The 20,896-nt window shown below is 37.6% G+C and overlaps 1 protein-coding gene across 1 annotated transcript in view; it reads right to left on the bottom strand.

Annotated features, from left to right (window-relative positions):
* The window catches only part of ITPR2 (inositol 1,4,5-trisphosphate receptor type 2), a 592,637-nt gene that overhangs the window by 299,247 nt on the left and 272,494 nt on the right, over positions 1–20,896 (bottom strand). The window contains exons 32-34 of the mRNA XM_052640930.1: positions 19,701–19,826; positions 6,310–6,438; positions 4,494–4,614 (exon numbers count right to left, since the gene is read on the bottom strand). Coding sequence (XP_052496890.1) covers positions 4,494–4,614; positions 6,310–6,438; positions 19,701–19,826 — 376 coding nt within the window. The remainder of the gene's footprint in view (positions 1–4,493; positions 4,615–6,309; positions 6,439–19,700; positions 19,827–20,896) is intronic.

Raw genomic sequence — 20,896 nt, 5'->3', positions numbered from 1 at the left:
ATGTTCATCCTCAACAAAATTCTAGCAAACAGAATCCAACAACATGTTAAAAAGATTATACATCATGACCAAGTGGGCTTTATCCCAGGGATGCAAGAAGAACAGACTTCTGGACTCTGTGGGAGAAGCTGAGGGTGGGATGATTTGAGAGAATAACCCTGAAACATGTATATTACTATATATGAAACAGATGACCAGTCTAACTTCAAAGCATGAAACAGGGCACTCAAAGCTGGTGCACTGGGACAACCCAGAGGATGTGGGGTGGTTGGGGGGAAGGTTTGGGACAAGGGGACACATGTACACTCATGGCTGATTCATGTCAATGTATGGCAAAAGCCACTACAATATTGTAAAGTAATCAGCCTCCAATTAAAACAAATAAATTTTAAAAAATAAATAAAGATAATATATTTAAAAAAGAAAACAAATTAATGGTTATAAAGGGGAAAAGTGGCAGGGGGCAGGCGGAGTGATAAACTAGGAGTTTGGGATTAACATATACACACTACTGCACATAAAACCTTAATAGATAGCCAACAAGATTCTACTATATAGCACAAGGAACTATATTCAATAAATTGCAATAACCTATAATGGAAAAGAACCTGGAAAAATGTGTCTGTGTGTGCACGCGCACACACAAATGCATGCACAACTGAACCACTTGGCTGGGCACCTGAAACACTGCAAATCAAGTATATTTCAATTTAAAAAACATGCTTTCACACAAAGATAAAACTGAGACTTTATACCAAAGCATTCTTCCAAACCTACTTTGATTATTGACTTAAGATATTTTTTGGACTTCCTTTCACATGTGTCTCTATAGCATACAAAAAGAGACTAAAATTTCCTGTTAAATCATAAAGAGTAAAGGAAATAGTAGAAAATGAAGTCCTGTAACATAGAAATAAATTCTATTCTTAGACTGTAGAGTTTCAGTGACTGTTTTAAATTTCCAAAGTTGTGCCACCCTGCTCTGCAAGAACTCGCCTGACTACAACACTGGAATTGCAACTCAGATGGAAAATACAGCATGGCATCTCACTTGTGGCTCAGAGCTCTTCATCTCTCAATTTGTAAGTGGTATGAACAGCATACCCTCCATGCCCCATGTTTCCCCCCACTGTATTTGCTGAATATCAACGCTTAGGGAAGAAGAGGAGGAGACAAAAAGGAAGTGAAAAAAAAGGGGGGGAGGAGAAAGAGGAAAGGGGAGAGAAGAAGCAGGAAGATGAGGAGGAAGAAGGGAGACTGCCTTAAAATGTAAAATACAGAAACATACTTGACAGCAAAGACAATGTAAAAAAAATTCCTTTGTAAAAACAAATCATCATATTTTTTTGCTTTTCCTTTAGATTATCTTTTGATAGTTAGTATATTTCCCAGCTGACTGGGTCAAAATGAAAATGCTTTTAATATTGTTTTATTACAATTTGAGATCTAAAACTCACAAGTTACAGAAAAGTATGGACAATAGAACCATTCTACCCCCAAGCAATAACCTGTGTTAATACTTTATTTATATCTTTTTAAAATTTTATTAATAATTTATTGTCAGTAAGAAAGACTGGTTAATGGTGTCTATATATTTGTGACGCAAGGTCTTGTAAAGGTTTTTACTTTATTTATATCTTGCTGGACACTTTGCTATGTGCATCTTTCCAAAACAAAATTTAGGTTCTCTTTTGTGTTCTTTATTTTTGACAGTATATAGGACAGCCTGGCTCAGATGGTAAAGGATCACCTACAATGCAAGAGACTTGGGTTTGATCCCTGAATCAGGAAGATCCCCTGGAGAAGGGAATGACAACCCACTCCAGTATTCTTGCCTGGAGAATTCCAGGGACAGAGGAGCCTGGCGAGCTACAGTCCATGGGGTCACAAAGAGTCGGACATGACTGATAGACTAACCCTTTCACTTTCATGATGGCCTCTTCCTTCTCTTCTTAAACAATTCTGTCCTAGGGGTTCCCTTGTGGCTCAGCTGGTAAAGAATCTGCCTGCAATGTGGGAGACCTGGGTTTGATCCCTGGGTTGGGAAGATCCCCTAGAGAAGGGAAAGGCTATCCACTCCAGTATTCGGGCCTGGAAAATTCCTTGGACTGTATAGTCCATGGGGCTGCAAAGAGTCAGACACAACTGAGCTACTTTCACACACATTCTATCTTAAAACCCGGAGGCAGAGCAGAGCAAAGTCAAGTGCCAACACTGGGTAAGGATGCGTTAGGGGCTGAGGTGGTCCAGAGTGTTCACACCCAGAAAGGAGTGGCAGGCATGTGCCTAGGAGGCGCCCTGGAATGGAGAATCAGACTTTGGTAAGGAAGCTGTCCACACTGGTGGACAGCCTGGCACGGTGACAAAGATGATAAGGGGATCCATGCTAACGAGCAACCCAGCACAGAGTCAGAGGCCACCGGGCACGGGAGCAATAGCCTGATGGGGGCTGTGTGCAACCACTGGGATGTGAGGAGGAAGCTTCCACAAGAAGGAGGCAGAGGCCAGGCTGTCAGAGGACACAGCCTTGTGGGTGTGGCCCTGCATGGGGTGTCTAGGCCCAAGTGGAGGGGGTAGAGAGTGTATGCAAAGAAGGAGTCCTGTTTGAAAGCAGTAAAATTACTAACTGTGGAGAACTGACATCCTTACAACTTGAATTTTATAATCCCAAAACAGTATTTATTTATTGGAAAAAAAAAATGAAGTCGCTCAGTCGTGTCCGACTCTTTGTGACCCCATGGACTATAGCCTACCAGGCTCCTTCGTACATGGGATTTTCCAGGCAATAGTACTGGAGTGGGTTGCCATTTCCTTCTCCAATTTATTTATTAAATCTTATAAATTTAACATAATTTAAATAAATCCATTGATTAAATTTAAATAAAATCCATTTGCTAAATTAAAAATTAAGTTAAAATCATTTATTAAAAATTCTAACAAATCATTTATTAAAATATTTTATATCCTTCAAAACAGCAATATAATTTTACTCTTATGTTTCTTATTTTGCCTAAAATATTTTTATTGTTGTGACATAGTTTTTCAAATGTATTCTCTCTTTGGGATATATAGAAGATCTCCCAAGTTTAATACTTATTTACAATTTACAATCACCTAGTTCTCTGCTGCTGCTGCTACTAAGTCGCTTCAGTCGTGTCCAACTCCGTGAGATCCCATAGACGGCAGCCTACCAGCCTCCGCCGTCCCTGGGATTCTCCAGGCAAGAATACTGGAGTGGGTTGCCATTTCCTTCTCCAATACATGAAAATGAAAAGTGAAAGTGAAGTCGCTCAGTCGTGTCCAACTCTTCACTCACGACCCCATGGACTGCAGCCCACCAGGCTCCTCCACCCATGGGATTTTCCAGGCAAGAGTACTGGAGTAGGATGCCACTGCCTTCTCCATTCATCTCTTTTTTCTAATCATTTTCAATTGATCCTTTTAGCTTATAACTCCCTTTGAATGTATTCAAATTAAAATTGGGCCATCATTACATTTTGTCAATATTAAATTACTTAAACTAAATTGCACAAGAGGAGAAGAGACTAAAATATTTCAAGTGGTCATTAATTAGTTAAACCATTTATTCATTTATCAAATATTTACTAAGCACATACTGTAACCCTGGCCAAGTTAACTGATCTAGATAATTCTGTTTCCCCAGCTGTAAAATAAGCTGTAAATAAGTGATGAGCCTATCTAAGGATTAAATGAGATAATACACGTAAATTGCTTAGCATGGCAAATGGTATATGCTGACAAATGTCAGCAGTGATGATGATCACAATAATGAAACACACGATAAGCTGCCCTTTCCAATGCCTGCAATGCCTGCAGAACCACCATTAGCTGAGATGAATGATTCAGCTCCCGTTTGTTTTCTGAAGTCCAGTCCAGTCTATATTTCTTTTCCCTCCTCCTTTCTGCCATCTAGAACAGTCCAAATTTACTTAAAAAAAAAAAAACAGGAGAGAACTCTGAAAAATACTTTCTAGAATACACTAACCTTCCCTTAAGTGTTATTCTCTGGCATTCCATTTTATCTGTAATTTCTGAAGCCTCGTATGGATAATAGAGGCTCAAATAAATATGAATAGATTTCACACAAAATTAGGAAACTAAAAACCCCTCAAGAAGTCCTCCTGCAGATATTAATATATTAGGCTACTTAACAGGCAATTCCATAATAAAATCTCAGATAACAAAACAGACTCATTTATGTAATATTCTACTGAGCCATATTAAAGCACAAAATATTAACTGAAGGTTAGAAATATAATAATTTAAAAATAAGTATTTTAAAAATATTTAAAATGAAGAAATTTAATAATTATACTCTCCTCCCTAAAAGGATGTGATGTTCAGAATCGTTTGCTCATCTCTGCTCTTCACCTTTATGGAAGTCACACAAGCTGCGTTATACTGCCTATTAGATAAAAGCCTGATTTCTTTTACATAATGTGAAGTAAGTAAAATCTGACACTCAAACTTACCTACTTCAGCCAAAGTTCTGATACAGGACTCCACTGAGGCTTTCTGGGAGGGATTTGGCCAGGTGCAATTATAAATTCTGAAGGCAGACTGGAGCAGCTGAATAAAAACTGGCTGATGTGTCTGAAAACAGAAAGAGGCAAACAGGTCATCAAACCATTAACCCTTCTGATGTGATAGCTATTCATTATCAAAACAGGCCCATCAAAATAAAATACAATCTTGTCTTTTAAGTTTCAGTGCTATTTAATGAACATCTCATTCAACAGATATTTATTATGTACTCATTTCATGACAAGAACCACATTAGACACTATAGAAAATTCATTATTTTACCTATATTCTTAATCTGGCAAATATGACATTTCTTGAAGCCAATGATATAAATTTAAGTATGCTTTTATAACTCCTTGTTTATTTCCAAGTATAAACAGAACATGGATTAGAAAACGGCACTCCGGGAGTTGGTGATGGACAGGGAGGCCTGGCATGCTGCAATTCATGGGGTCACAAAGAGTCAGACACGACTGAGGGACTGAACTGAACTGAAGCCAGTATTCTTGCCTGGAAAATTATATCGACAGAGTAGCCTATTGGGTACAGTTCATGGGGTCACAGAGAGTCAGACACGACTGAGCAATCAAGCACGCATAAATAGAACAGGTGCTTTGGGTTTGTTTGTTTCATTGATTGTATGTTTAGGTTTCATTGCTGAGCAAGTAGAGGAGACAGCAATTTTGACCTACAAAAACAATTTTACATGATTTTAACAGTCCAAAAGTTTTCTCTAAAAAGGTAAAACTGAAATACCATTTTTATAAGAGCAATATATAATCACTGTAGAATATTTGGCAACCAAACAAATGAAAATCACCAATAATCCTAACAAGTAAAGATAATTAGTATCAACATTTTTAAGGTAATTACTGAGTTTTTCTATGTATATATGCACATATATTCTTTATACACACAAACTTGGAGGACACTATAATGCAATTTTGTGGCCTATTTCACTTTATATTGCTTTGTGATTATTTTCCTTAGTTATCAATTTTTCTTTTAAACCATGACTTTTAATTGAGATATAATAAGCCACCTATAGATATACCACAATATATTTAGCTAATCTCCTGCTTGAGGACATTTGAGGTTGACATCAAATTTTAAGTATTTATAAATGAAAGTGAAAGTGTTAGTCACTCAGTCATGTCTGACTCTTTGTGACCCCATAGACTGTACGCCACCAGGCTCCTCTGTCTATGAAATTCTCCAGGCAAGAATAACGGAGTGGGTTGCTATTTCCTTTTCCAGGGAATTTTCCCAAACCATAGATGGCACCCAAGTCTCCCACACTGCAGGCATTTTCTTTTCCACCTGAGCCACCAAAGTAGTTAATTTCCTGCTTGTGAACATTTAAAGTTAACATCAATTTTTAAGTGTTATAAATACTTCAGTGAAAATCTTAGTATATAAATCCATGCTAATTCTTTCAGGATTTACTAAATTGGAATTATTGAGTGAAAATGTCCATCCATTTAAGGAATCATACCAGTTTATTTTGACACGTGGGAAACAGTCAATCTACAGTTGTGAAAGTTCCTATTTTGCTTAGAGAGAGCAAAAAGAATTCAGCTTGAAGTTTCATTTATTGAAAATAAAGATTGGGAAACTCAGAAACGGGTATAACAGTGAATACTATGAAAGAAGACTGATCTTTAGAAGGGCAAAAAAGGACTTTCTGGCCATATTACATTTTTTTCCACTCAAGGTACAGAAATTCTGTGTGACAGGATGCTTTTTACTTTTTGGTAATGTTACCTGGAGGCTGGTACTGTTGTCTGAAAAGGGTGAATTAAAGAAGCCGCTCACAATGTTCATTATTGACTCAGTAACACACTTCTCCAAAAAGGTGTCTGCATGCTTCCTGTCTGTGGTTGTGTTGCAAACCTGGAAAGAGACGCCAAACAACTCAGTGTGTTCTTAATAACTCAATATCAGAACCTTCAAAAAATTGTCCTGAAATGGTTATTGATAACATTTCTTCTGCTTTTGAAAGTTGCTTTGAATAAAAATATTCCTGCCTAAAATCCACTCCAAGTTTATCATTCAGCAGTAGCTTCGCCTTTAAGTTTGGTTGTCATTTCATCTTTGAGCCAGAATTCTTTCACAGACCACCGCCCCTTCTCCCTGATCTGCTTCTCTTTCCTCCTGCACACAGCCTTCTCCCTCCATCCTCAAGCCTGACTTTGCTGGAAAATACTTTTCCACTTGATGTGAGGAAAATAAAGAGGAAACAGACATTATAAGTACAAAAAGAGGTGAAGGGGATTACTGATGGCTCACATCTCTATACACTTTCACCTCAAATAACTGGCCCACATGGGAGGATGCGAACATAGAAAATACCTGGAGAGGAAAACAGAAACATAAGAAAAAGCCAAACCCTTGCCAGTAATTTTGACTTGTTCGTCCAAAGACTATCTGGTAAGCTCAGAGGATCTATGCTCGTGCCTTCTTCTCCAAGTCGGCTAAGCGAGAAGAGACGACTCTAGAGCAAAGGGAACATCAACAAAGACCGTGGGCTCTGACCTTCATGTGGGAGTAAATGAGGCCAAAGTTGGTTATCCTGCTAAACAAACTGTAAATTTCCAAGCATGTCAGAGTAGACAAATTGCAAAAGCTAAGATACACATTGATACTAAATGAAAGAGTTGGGTGGTAGGAAAAAAACAAATGGACTTAAAAAAATAAAAAGAAGTGAGCAAGGGAACATAGGATGTGAGAAAAGACTCAAGGACGGGGCAGAGAGAAAATTTAAATATTCACAAGATTACAGTGGGTCAGTATGGTGGCCAGATGTTCCAGATGTTCTTAGTTCCCAATTTTTACATAATTTATTCTTTTCAATAAGGTGATTAATCAAAAGAGTAAGGAAATATAATTTAATCAGATATTCCTTTAATACCCTGCACACAAGTAAAACCACCAAAGAGAAAAACTCCCTTCTCAAACTGTGTGTCCCAGTGTTTTGGTTTGGAAAATAAGTCTTCACTAAAAGGAAGAAAGGGTACAGGGTTTAATTTGCTAAGTTACTTTCCCTCCAGGCGGGGGAATCTCACTTTTTTCCCATCTATTAAATGACACCTGCCTGACAGGGGTGTTATCAGAACTAAAAGGTTTTCAGTGTGTTCCCAGGTAGCTTAGTGGTAAAGAAATCGCCTGCCAATGCAGGAGACACAAGAGACACGGGTTTGATCCCTAGGTTGGGAAGATCCCCTGGAGGAGGAAATGGCAACCTACTCCAGTATTCTTGCCTGAAGAATCCCATAGACAGAGAAGCCTGGTTGGCCACAGTCCATGGGGTCACAGAGTTGAACACAACTGAGCACACATACACAATCTCATAGCTATGTAGGGAATGATGCAATTAATGGCAATAAATTATGCTGTTATATCATCTTTTAGTTATTGTTTTAGCAGATAATGCAATGCCTGATAAATACAAAATGATCAATAAATGTTTATGAAATTAATGACCATTTAATTTTTAAATGAAAGAATAATAGAGAATAAGAAAGGATTCATTTATCTTAGGTTAATTAAGGGTTAGATTTTATTTGTGGAACACCTAACCTTGGATTAAAATTTAATGTGATCACTGAACTAATATAAAATTGATTTTCCCATGATGGATATAAAGTAGGATTTAATTCATTTAATATCTTTACAGCACTGGCTCTTATGGTGATTTTTTCTGATACACAGGATAAAAATACATTAAATTTGGGTAGGTGGTTAAAAATTCCACCATAACCAACCCACAGATGCTTCTTCCTCATCAAGGAAGAACAGCTGACATTTCACCAATTGAATGGGGGTATTTGGAGCTACCATAGAATCACATTTGCATTATTTGCAGCTGAACATTTGCTAAAGAACCCCCCAGATTTGCTTTAGTCTGTGGACAAATTAAAGGAATCTACTTCTAGATGAAAGCTTTCCTCAAAATCCTGGTTGTGGAAATTCTAGGTTTACAACTGTGTGAAACCTAGTTCTCAATTTATTTGGACAAGAAATTCACATAAATCATTCAAGATATTTTTTCTGCCACAGATGAATGACAACTTTTTCACCTCTAGAGCCTGCATCTTACATTGTGACATTAAGGGCAGGCAGTCTCTTTCCCACAAAGATTAGAAATAGCTAAAAAAAAAAAAAAAAAAAACACATCACATTAAATTAATTTTATATATAATACATGTGTTTTTAAAGTTTCTGTTTGCAGACACTATTATTTCCTATCAAATATTCCTATGTACCATCAATATCTAAACACTTATTTCAAAAGGTTATTCCATAGATTCCACTCTAATGAACCATTATGCTTTAATCTGTTTTTGGAGGGAGTTGAAGTGTGTTAATTGCTCAGTCGTGTCTGACTCTTTGCGACCCCATGTACTATTGCCTGCTAGGTTCCTGTGTCCACAGAATTCTCCAGGCAAGAATACTAGAGTGGGTAGACATTCCCTTCTCCAGATATTCCCAACCCAAGGATCAAACCCAGGCATCTTGCATTACAGGCATATTCTTTACTGTCTGACCCACCAGGGAAGCCCAATTGCAGTTTAAGTCTCTCCCCAAATCTCTGGTATATATTATTTTTTTAATATTTTAATTTAATTCTATAAGATTGATTCTCGATTTGTAATGTGCTTTACACTGGGAAAAAAAAATCCACCTTTGTTTTCCTTTCCAAGAAAAAAATCCATCTTTTGAAATATCTGTCCTCATCTACTTTCAGATGAATTTTGCCTCATATCAGTCAAATTTCATGGACATGAACTTCAAATTTCACTTAGGGACATGAACTATTAAATTAAAGCTAAGTATTAGACTAGGAATTAGAACAGTGAACCAAAAACAGAAAAGAAAAGTCTATACTCTATTAGAACTCTAATTCTAATCAAGAGATACACCATAAATAAATTAACAAACATATAAGTGACAAAAATAGAGAAAACAAATAGGCTCCTGAGGAAAATAAAGAGCAAGCGGTACAGGCGATGTAGCAGGGGGAGGAGGCATAGGGAAGGATGACTACTTTATCTATTAATAAACTGCTTGGAGAACTTCTCTGTATAAGGCCACATTTTAACAAAGAACTGAGGAAACAGCCATGGAAGTTTCTGGAGGAAGAGCAAGTAAAAATCTGTCTCCACAGACAGACACACAGTAGGTACTTAAAACTGTTGGTTAAACAAATGAAGTGTAATTTCTAGATATAATTATTTCTGAAACTTCTCCTCTTTTATATATGATGTCCCTTCTCTCTTGCGCTCTAAAAGAGATTGATATCTTTCAAAGATGACAGACTGAGCTAAATAAGTTATCATATATATGCTGGAGCAGCCCTGTCCATAGGATTGTCTGCAAAGATAGAAAACTATATCTGGCACGTTCAAGACAGTAACTAGGCATGTGCTTACTGAGCACTTGAAATGGATTTTTCATTCTATTTTTTTAAATTTTTATTGAATTTGTTACAATATTGCTTCTGTTTTATGTTTTTTGGCTTTTGGGCCACAAGGCATGTGGGATCTTAACTCCCTAACCAGGAATCAAACCTGCACCCCCTGTTCTGGAAGGCTCAGTCCTGACCACTAGACTGCCAGAAAAATTTCTTTTATTCTACTTTATCTAGCTAAAATTAAAATTTAAATGTGGCAAATTATTAACCTATCAGATAGGGCAGCTCACACCAGTAACAGACCTTTGATCATACAGACCAAGGAATACAAATCTTAAAGTCATTTTTTATTCCTCATAGGCAGTAAAAATGTTTTTATAAATATCTGAGGTAATTATCTCATATTTATTTTAACTTGCATTCTTTTATTTATGAGGCCAAAATTTTTTCAAACATTTGCTTTTTATACTTCCTTTTTATGTGAGTCATCTGTGCCTACACTCAGTTGGCTTTCTTAGAATTTTAAGTTCATTTATAAAAAAGACAATATATATTGATGTTAAGATAGCAAATGTGGGAGCCTTGTAACAAAATAGAAAAATACAAAATGGAAAACAAAAACTATCCACAATCCTAAAATCCAGACAAAACCATGGTTAACATCTTGGAATCTTTTCTTCTAATCTTCTTGCTCTGCCTGATATATTTTACATAATTGAAATAATCCTGGATAATCAGCTTTTTACTCTCCTTCTTATACTCATTACTCAATCATTAGCACTCTCATATCATTAAAAATCTTCAAAAAATAGTCACAGTGACACTATATCTTCAATCTTGCAGATATATCATAATTTGTTGAACCATTTCTCTATTAATTAAATATGTAAACTATTTCCTACTGTATTTTATTATGAAAGTATGTCGAACTTTCTTGACCATAAATCCTTGATATCATTGTTAATTATTTCCTGAGGACAAATTCTTGGAAGGTAAATTACTTGACACATTAAAAAGATATGAAGGGTTTTTTTAAATGTACTACAAAAATGTGTTTCTAAAAGATGGCATAAATTTACTTTCATCAGCAAGGTATGTGAACCAATATTTAGTATTATCCTTTTATCTTTTTATTTTTATATGTTGATAGTTATAAATTAGATCTTATTTTCCTTTGTATTTTTTTAAAGTTATTAACAGTTGACTATTTTTTCAGGGATTTACTTGTATGTAACCCAGGAAATGCCTGGATTTGGCCCATTTTATCATTAGATTATTCATATTTTTCTTATCAATACATATATATGTTTTCTGCATAAAGGTTATGAGCCTTTTTTAATGTATGGTAACTTTTTCTATTTTTATGTTCTTTTATTTTTATGATGTTTAGATATATATATATGTATATATATATATGAGAAGGAAATGGCAACCCACTCCAGTATTCTTGCCTAGAAAATCCCATGGACAGAGGAGCATGGTGCAGGCTACTGTCCATGGGGTCGCAGTGTTTTACATTTTCAAATAGGGAAATGCTTTTTTCACAGCTAATTTTGTCTACTGCATTTATGCTTAGAAATAACACTCTCATCCAAAGACAGATAAATACATACCTACACATCCAACCATTTTCATCATTTCACATTTATCTATTGCAATTTATACAATTATATGATGTAAGGACAGGAACTAAGTTCATTTCATCCCAAAGAGCCAGGTCTTCAAATGTCATTTTGTTTTAGTTCAAATCAACAATTTTTATTGAATGCCCTTATTCTATGCCAAGGATGTTCTATGTACCTGGGATCTATCAGTGAACAACAAAATATATAAAAATCACTAACCTGATGAAGTTTATTATTACTAATTTAATAATCCAGAGGTAGGCAAACTACCATGGGTCAAATCTAGCCATATCTATTCATTTATATTTGTCTACGGCTCCTTTCCCTTCCGTAATTGTTATAAGAGTTGTGATAGGAGCCTGAAAAGCTAAAATATTAACTATCCCTCTCTTGACCAAAAAAAGTTTGCTAATCACTGAAAATTACCCATCACTTCTGAACTAATAGGTGATTAGTTATTATATCATAGTATCTTACATAAATACAAATCATTTTCTGGCTATTTATTTCATTCCATTGATATGCCCATTTAATTCTGTGCTAAAACCACACTTTTTTCAGATTCACTTTTTAAATATTTTCAACTTCATATGAGATTTATTTATTCATCCCACAAATACTGGGAGGTCCTTGGCAGTCTAGTGGTCAGCACTTGATGCTTTCATTGCCCTGGTCCGGGTTCAGTCCCTGGTTGAGGAACTGGGATTTCACAAGATATTCAGTGCAGTCCAAATAAATAATAACACAAATACTGAATATCTATTATGTGTAAGACACTGTTCCATGTCAGATATGCAGCAGTGAACCAAACAAAATCTCTATCCTTTTATTGCAGCAGAAAGAAATACAAATACATTAAAAAAAATCAGGTAAGGATAAGTTGTATAAAGAAAAATGAAGCAGTATTTCCCTGGTGGACCAGTGGTTGAGACTGTGCCTGCCAATACAGAGGACATGGCTCTAACCCTGGTCCAGAAAGATCCCACGTGCCACGGAGCAACTAAACCCGAGAGCGGCAACTACTGAAGCCCCAGCACGCAGAGCAAATGCTCGGCAACAAGAGAAGCCACCACAATGAGAAGTCTGTGCACCAAAAGTAAGAGTAACCTGCACTCGCTGCAACTAGAGAAAGGCCACTTGCAGCAACAAAGATCCAGTGTACCCAAAACTACATAGATAAAATTTTTAAAAAGAAAATTTAAGCTCAAGAAGAGGGTACAGAAGGAAGAGATTGTTCCTTAACATTGGGAAGTCAACCAAAGCTTCTCTGAAGACTTTAAGGGGACTTTAAGTAGGGGAGGGACCTCAAAGAAGTCATGAGGATGGAGGGTACCTGGAGATGAGTACATCCCAGGCAGATGCAGAGATGCTGAGAAGGGAGTGAGTTTGCCACGTGTGAGGAGCAGCAAGCAGGCCACCAGAAGCAAAAGAGAGCTAGGCAAGGAGACAACAAGAGGACAGTGGGAAGCCACGGTGGGGTTGGGGTGGTCACTGAACAGAGGAGAGTCCAATCATATACTGATTTTACTCTGTGAGCAGTCTGAGCAGAGGAGGAACCTGAACCAATATTCTTCCTCTTTTTTAATTATTATGGCTGCTGTATAGAGAAAAGATGAAGGGAGGGGTCAACAGTAGAAGCCGGAAAAACAGCTACAGCAATTATCCAGATGAAACTTAATAGTACTTTGGTGCAGGGTGGCAATGATCAAAGTATTCAGAGGTAGTCAGATTTTGAATATTTTAAGGTTAGATCTTGTAGAGTTTGCTAAAGGATTAAATTTAAGAGCAAGAAAGTAAGATTTACAGATGACATCACAATGTTTATGCCTGAATGTCTAGAATGACTGATGGCATTGCCATTTACTGAGATGCAAAAGACTTGAAAAGGAATTCTTAGTGGGACAAGAAAGTGAGTGAAGAATTTGAGGTTCAGTTGCCAACTGGAGATGTCACGTGGGCAGTGAGACATGCGAGACTATAAGAGGAACGACCCAAACTTCGACCAGCCTGGGATTAACGTAGAGCAGATGAAAACCGCAAGAGACTGTGGAGAGAGGAGGGAGCTAGTTTAAGGTTTGCGCCTGGCACACTTCAATATTTAGAAGCTAGGAAGATCCAGAGGAAATAGCAAAGGAGACTGAGAAGGAGTGGCCTGGTGAAGTGGAAGGCTGAGAGTAGGACTGATAGCCTGCGGGCCAAGTGAGGTCATGTTTCAAGGAGATTATCAACTATGATAAATGCTAATGATGACTTGAAGAGCAGAAAGTGCTATGCAGGACTGGGGCCAACCAGTCATCAGTGAAGAACAGTCAAACAAGTGTTTGCTCCACATGGGCACCACCATTATAAATTCATCATGAAAGTTGAAAAGAAAAGCAGAATTACAACTGAGGGACTGGTGCTACACACAAAATGACACTTACAGAATACTTACATTCTTCACTTGCCTGCCGTGCTAGCTATTGTTGTTCAATCGCTAATTCATGTTTGACACCCTGTAACCCCATGAACTGTAGCATGCCAGGCTTCCCTGTCCTTCACTATCTCTTGGATTTTGCTCAGACGCATATCCATTGAGTCAGTGATGCTACCCAACAGGCTTTTTAGAAGAGACTTCCCTGGTGGTCCAGTGGTTAAGAATCTGCCTGCTAATACAGGGCACTTGCGTTTGATCCCTGATCCGGGAAGATCCTACATGCCACGGGGTAACTAAGCCCATGTGTCACAACTACTGAGCCCGCACATCTACAGCCTGAGAGTCACAGCTCCTGAAGTCCTCGTGACCTGTGTGCCCACGCCCTGCAACCAGAGAAGCCACAGCGATGAGAGAAGCCCCCACACCACAACTAGAGAGTAGCCCGCAGCCAAAACCAAAAATAAATGCATTTCAAAAAGAAGGCCTTAGAATGAGACTTCTCAGTGGCTCATTCAACTTAAAAAACAATGAAGAAAATTTTGGAATCAATTCATCAAGCAAAGAAAACCTATTCGATTCTATCAAATTAGAGAACCTGGAAAGTGTATTTAAAAGTACATATACATTGTATCTTTTCTGTTATTTCCTACCTATTCGGTAAGCCAAAGGCGCTCAAGTGATCTACTTGGAAATGAAATACTCTGATTTGTCTTGTTAAGCAGTGTTTGATGAGACAGTGACATGACACTGTGGCAGGTGTGTTTCTAAATTATTCCTCAGCCTAATTTCATCGGCCAGTACATCACTTAAGAGTATTGTTGACCATTAGAGAACCTTGGAATTGGTAGCAAAATTAGGAACATCTTCAAAAGGAAAAAAAGTCTGAGGCTAACACTGTCCACAGCTCACCCCTCTCCATGTGCCTTCTAATAGGACTCAAATCTCCTGACTCTGCAACAACAATCAGTTATGGAGCAAAGAAAAGCATTTCTATCTTACAAACACCGATTTTAGCTGCACTGACACAGAGATCAAAGTGGGCTGTTGTTAAATGCTCTCTCTAAAAGACAGTTAAAACAACTTTTCATAGGCCTAACAGCTTTGCTGTCTGTCTAAATCTGGTGTATTTATAGGACATGGATGCTGGTTCTGTCAGAAAATCAGAATAGAATAAGTATATGAAACAAGCCAGTGCAAATAAACAAATATTTAAGAATAATAAAAATTAAAACTAAACAAATTTGGTTTAGTAAAAACTGTCTTTAGGAAAACTTTTCTTACATGGGTCTTAACAATATAAAAGACAAGAAAGTACAAACAGGAACACGAAAGATACTAATTAAGGGACTGTTTAGAGGACTTTACCAAGAGCAAACAAAAGGAACTTGGTGGTGCTGACTCCGGAGAAACATGAAGGCAAAGGTGGAAGGTGGTCTGAGGGCCACCACACATTAATATTTCATTTGCCTTTCAAACAGGATTGCTCTCCAAATTTTTAATCATCAGCCTTGTGCTGGCTTGCACTTCCCAGGTGGCACTAATTGTAAAGAATCTGCCTGCTAATGCAAGAGACACAGAGACACAGGTTTGATCCCTGGGTCAGGAAGATCCCCTAGAGGAGGAAATGGCAACCCACTCCAATATTGCTGCCTGAAGAAATTCCATGGAGAGAGGAGTCTGGCAGGATATACAGTCTATGGGGTTGCAAACAGTCAGACACAACTGGGCAACTGAACCTATGCACACATGCACACACATACATACTTGCGCTAGTTGAACCTTGACTGAAGCACTGGGTTCCATCCTGAAAGCCATGTTTAAAACACTAACAAATTAGAGAGAATTCAAAAGCATACTGCAAACAAGCCCAGAAATCTTAACGGAAGAGGAACCACCGAAAGTCATGGAGAAAACAATAGGAGACGTGAGGGCTATCACAACATACTTGAGAAGTTACTGCGTGAAGAACCCTGGATTCAGCACCCGCAGGCCTTCCAGTTCTGTTACCAGCCAGGCAAAATATCCCATGCTAGCAAATTAATCTCTCTGGAACTTGGGAGCAAAATTATCAGGTCAACCTAGATGATCTTAAGTTCCTTTAAGTTGTATACCTTTATCATTTCAAACTAGATCACTAACAAGGAGACTAGCAAATACCCACATCTTTTCTGAAATGAATCATTCTATGTTGCTACAAAAGGAAAAATAGGTAAAAAATTATAACATAAAAATCTGGATCAATATAAGACCTTTTAACAAGTTTTCTAGTAATGAAACCAGTTGTCTCCCCAAAAAGAGAAGACTGAGGTCACTGTTAATGGAAATATACAGGCAGGTACTGAACACTGAAGGAGATCAGCCCTGGGATTTCTTTCGAAGGAATGATGCTGAAGCTGAAACTCCAGTACTTTGGCCACCTCATGTGAAGACCTGACTCATTGGAAAAGACTCTGATGCTGGAGGGACTGGCGGCAGGAGGAGAAGGGGACGACAGAGGATGAGATGGCTGGATGGCATCACGGACTCGATGGACGTGAATCTGAGTGAACTCCAGGAGTTGGTGATGGACAGGGAGGCCTGGCGTGCTGTGATTCATGGGGTTGCAAAGAGTCGAACACGACTGAGCGACTGAACTGAAATGAACTGAACTGAACACTGAACTGCAGGATTGCCAGTTTCTTTCAACCCTGAGATCCTATGGTTCTTCAGGTCCAATTTACCAAATGCCTTTCCTCCAGATTACCTTCACCTGTCTCAGTGATGGAAATCAGTTGCCCCAGGATTTCATAACTTTGTTATAACATCTGAATTTAGTCCATCTCTATGTCAGGTTGCTGTTGCCTGCGTCCAGCTTCACCAACATGGCTTCTGGGTCTCGCCTGTGTTGGATGGTCCTCATTCAGGTCATCCTCCATATTATCATTGGGTCTTGGGGAAACTACTTGAAATTGCTTTAAAGGCTACATATAACCTTTTAATAATACCAGTGAAGTTACCATGATATGGATAAAATGGATGATAGTACCAACTCTCTTACTAAGTGCCATGCCTGTGTTAAGACCTATATACCCATTATCTCATTGAATCCTCCCAGTAACACTATAAAGAATGCATTGTTATTGTATTGATTTTACAAATAAGGAAATTCAGCATCAGAGGGATAGGTGTCTTGCCCAACAAGATAATTGAGCTATTAAGAGGCAGAATCTAAATTAATTAGCCTCCAATTAAAATAAATAAATAAATAAAAAGAAAAAAAAAAGAGGCAGAATCTAAATTTTAACGCTGGTCTGGCTAATGCCTCTAAAATGCCTAGTCTTAACAATCCTGCCCTACTTCAGTGATTATCAAAGTGTGGTCCCTAAACCAGCATCTTCAGGACCATGTGAAAACTTCTTAAAAATGCAAAGACTTTCTTTCACTGAATCAGAAACTATGGGGGTGGGGTCCAGCAATCTGTGTTCTATCAAACCCTGCATGTAATTCTACTGTTTACTAAAGTTTGAGAATTACTGCTCTACTGAACTGAAAATTTGCCTAAAACGCCACATTATACTTACTTACCTATATATATACATATATATATATATATATATTTTTTTTTTTTTTTTTGGTATTTGAATTTGAAAGTGTGTGGTAGCTCCTTAAACTTTCTTCAAGGGGAGAAAGACAAATCCTAGATATGGAAAGTCAGGTTTCCTGTCCCTTCCCTGACATAAGAAGGGTGATTCCTTATCTTTCTCAATGAGGGGATAAAAGAGTTCCTGCTTGACATAAACAAGAGGGAGGGAAACAAGAAGGAAAGAAAAAATGCTTTCTGCAGTATAGTTAAGCTATTGTGGTTAGACATAAGGACTGAATAGACCAAAAAGACCATGAAATTCCCTTAGAGCCTTTAATACTAATAACACTAAGTCTACTTAATCAAAATAAAATAAAAATCCTGCCTACACACACACTTTAAAACAAAAATGTACCCCTTAGCCTTATGAATAAACACATCAATGGAAAGACCGTTTCCAAGGTAGCATGATCAATGAATCAATGACAGTTATCATTAGCTTTCTTTAGTTTAAAAATAAAAATCCTGTTAGCTTTGCAGCACATGCTGTCTAGAGTGTGACTCTGGTCTTTTCAACCTTATCTTTAGTCCAGAGCACCGTGCAAATCTGCAAATCAGTCTGCAATATTTTTACTATCTTCCCGCACATGCAGTTTTAAACCTCAGCCATCAGCATGTAAACCGTTGTTCACTCCAAGGCCTCCAGAGGTACTTGTGGCTAGTCATTTAGAAGCGCTTTCACAAGGTCACAAGGGTAAATACAAGTGGTATGTAGTGCTGTGTAAGACAGGATGACTCCTCCACAGGTGCAGGTCCACCTGAGGAAGGTAACGAGTGGCTTTGAAGGTCTACAGAAATACAGTAAAACAGGAACTGCTTTACTTCACACACGTGTGAACACAGCGGAGCTCAAGCATACTCCCCACATCAAAGACGAAATAAATACATTCCACCTGCTAACCCTGACTAAATATAAGAGTGCCTGGACTAGAATATGTGATTTATTCTGTTATCTAAGATTGGTCCTGGATGTCTGGGTCTGCAGTTGTTTCCTTATATCCCCTTTGTCCTTCCTCCTTCCAGAAAGAACTGTAAGGAGGCAGTGAGATAATCGATAAAATCAGCATCCATTCATGTGGACTTCATCAACCCCCCTCCTTCACTACATCTTCAGTACATCTTAGTAAGACCCATGTAAATCACAGCACTCAGGAATGCAGGAGGCCAGAGGACTGGGACAGGACACCATAAGTCATAACACGTCTAAAGAGTTAGCTATACATTATCTTCTATTAGTGAAACCCTTAATTGAACAGTATGTCCCATAATTTTAAGGAAGAAGATCCCCAGCCCCCTGTAAAAAAAAAAAAACCTAAAAGAATAGAGTTTGGACATTTTGATAATTCAGTATGCTTAGAAGGGGCATAAAATATACTAAATAAAATTAAGTGCTATCAAAGGTTCCTTCCTTCCTTCCTTCATTCATTCAGTCAATATTAACAGACAAAAACATATGCTAGACAATATCCAGAAAATGCCAACCAGTCTACATGTGTCCTTCCCAACCCTCAAATAAAGCCAAACATGAGAAAATGGACTCAAAGTAAAAAGCAGACTGCATTTTGGCTGACATGAGTAAAAACAGCAGATGATTCAATTACTGGAACACACTCTCAGAGGCAACAGTGGGCAGTGTTAGGTCCCAACCAGTATGGTCAAGTACCTACCTGACTGAAAGCCATAGTCAAGATATCGTGAGACTTCTTCTATCTACAGTTTGTAATTGACATGAGGCTGAATAAATTGATCTCTGCCAAATAGCTTCTCTAACCAATGTAAGATGGCTACTAAAATTCTGTTTACTAATAGACCAATATAATCAGTGGTAAAAATGAAAATGAATACCTTATTGCCATATACACTGTACTGGCATTTTGTGTACCTTAATTAATTAAATCTCACTCACAGTCTTGTGAAACTCAGTCACAACTTTTTGAATGTAACAGATGACATCCAAACATAGCAGGTTTAATTTTAAGTTTTCATCTATTAATAGCTGCTTGATACTATTTAGTCAAAAGCTACATCAACAACCTTACTAAACATGAAGCAGCATTTAGTGGTCAAAGCATAACTTACCCTTGCCATATCCACCAAGAAGTTCTCAAATAATTTCCAAATGTGGTTACTTGTGTAGATTTCTTTCATTTCCACTTCAGTGTCAACGTAACAGTGATTAACAAAATTCACATAAGCAATCTTAACCTGTGCCAAGTTTCAAATATAAAAGAAAGTAAGTTTTATCTTTTAGTTTTTTCTACATTCTTCATTTTCAAATATCTGTTAGGAACAGTTAAATAAAACTCTTATTTCCTATAGCAAATTATAGTATGATTTGTGTCTACCCAGAGAGCATGCCTATCTCCTTTCTTTTACCAAGATATTTCATCCCCTGACCCGGGGTAAACACATGACCTAGTATTCTGTTCCCCTGGGCCCAGTGATTGGTGTGAGAATGTGAACTTCATGTAGACCAAGTCTGACATATTTGAGACAAGTGTCCCTTTCTCTCTCTCCCTCCCTCTACTCTCTCGCATCTCCCCACCTCCTTTCCCCTTGTGTCTGTCATTCATTCATTCATATTCATCCTCTCTCTTTCTCTCTCTCATTGTCAAATGGAACAAGGTAAACCTGAACTCCAAGAAGCCTCTTCTCCAGGTGTTTAGAGGAAAATCATGCTCAGGAAAAAGGGCATGAGGCAAAACCACAAAGGAAAAGGGAACAAGAGATAGATGGAACTCTGACACTGCTTGAACCTCTTGACTCACCTGAACAACCATCCTTCAAATTTCCAAACCCTGGAGTCAATATATAAAATTCCCTTTTAAAATTTAAACGAGTCTAAATTAGGTTTCTGTCCATTGCAACCAAGAGAGATCTAATACAACACTTAAATATGTTGAGTAAATAATACTGTATTGCCATTCAAAAACAATTAAATTGCTATTTCTGAGAAGAACCAGGCTCACAGTTTACAAAAAAAAATGGTATTATTTTAAGATGTATTAAAGTATTTTTCCAGATTTAGCAAAACTTCTCATAAGAGACTGGGATGAGTCTCACCAACATATACCATTACTAAAGTACACAGACCAGTAGTTTTTGTTTTTCTTTTCTTTCCTCTTTTTTTCCTCTCTCCTTGTCTTTCCTCTTTCTCTTTATGAAAATGTGATGAAGGCTATAAATTTCCCCAGTAAAAATCACATATATAAAAAAATCAGGTAAACAGTTTCAAAAGATTCATAGAATCCAAGTTAGAACCAACAGGAATACAA

The sequence above is a fragment of the Budorcas taxicolor genome, chromosome 5 (assembly GCF_023091745.1).
Source record: "Budorcas taxicolor isolate Tak-1 chromosome 5, Takin1.1, whole genome shotgun sequence".
NCBI classification, from domain to species: Eukaryota; Metazoa; Chordata; class Mammalia; order Artiodactyla; family Bovidae; genus Budorcas; species Budorcas taxicolor.
The sequence above is the reverse complement of the archived record's forward strand: the minus strand, read 5'-3'. Positions and strand labels throughout refer to the sequence as shown.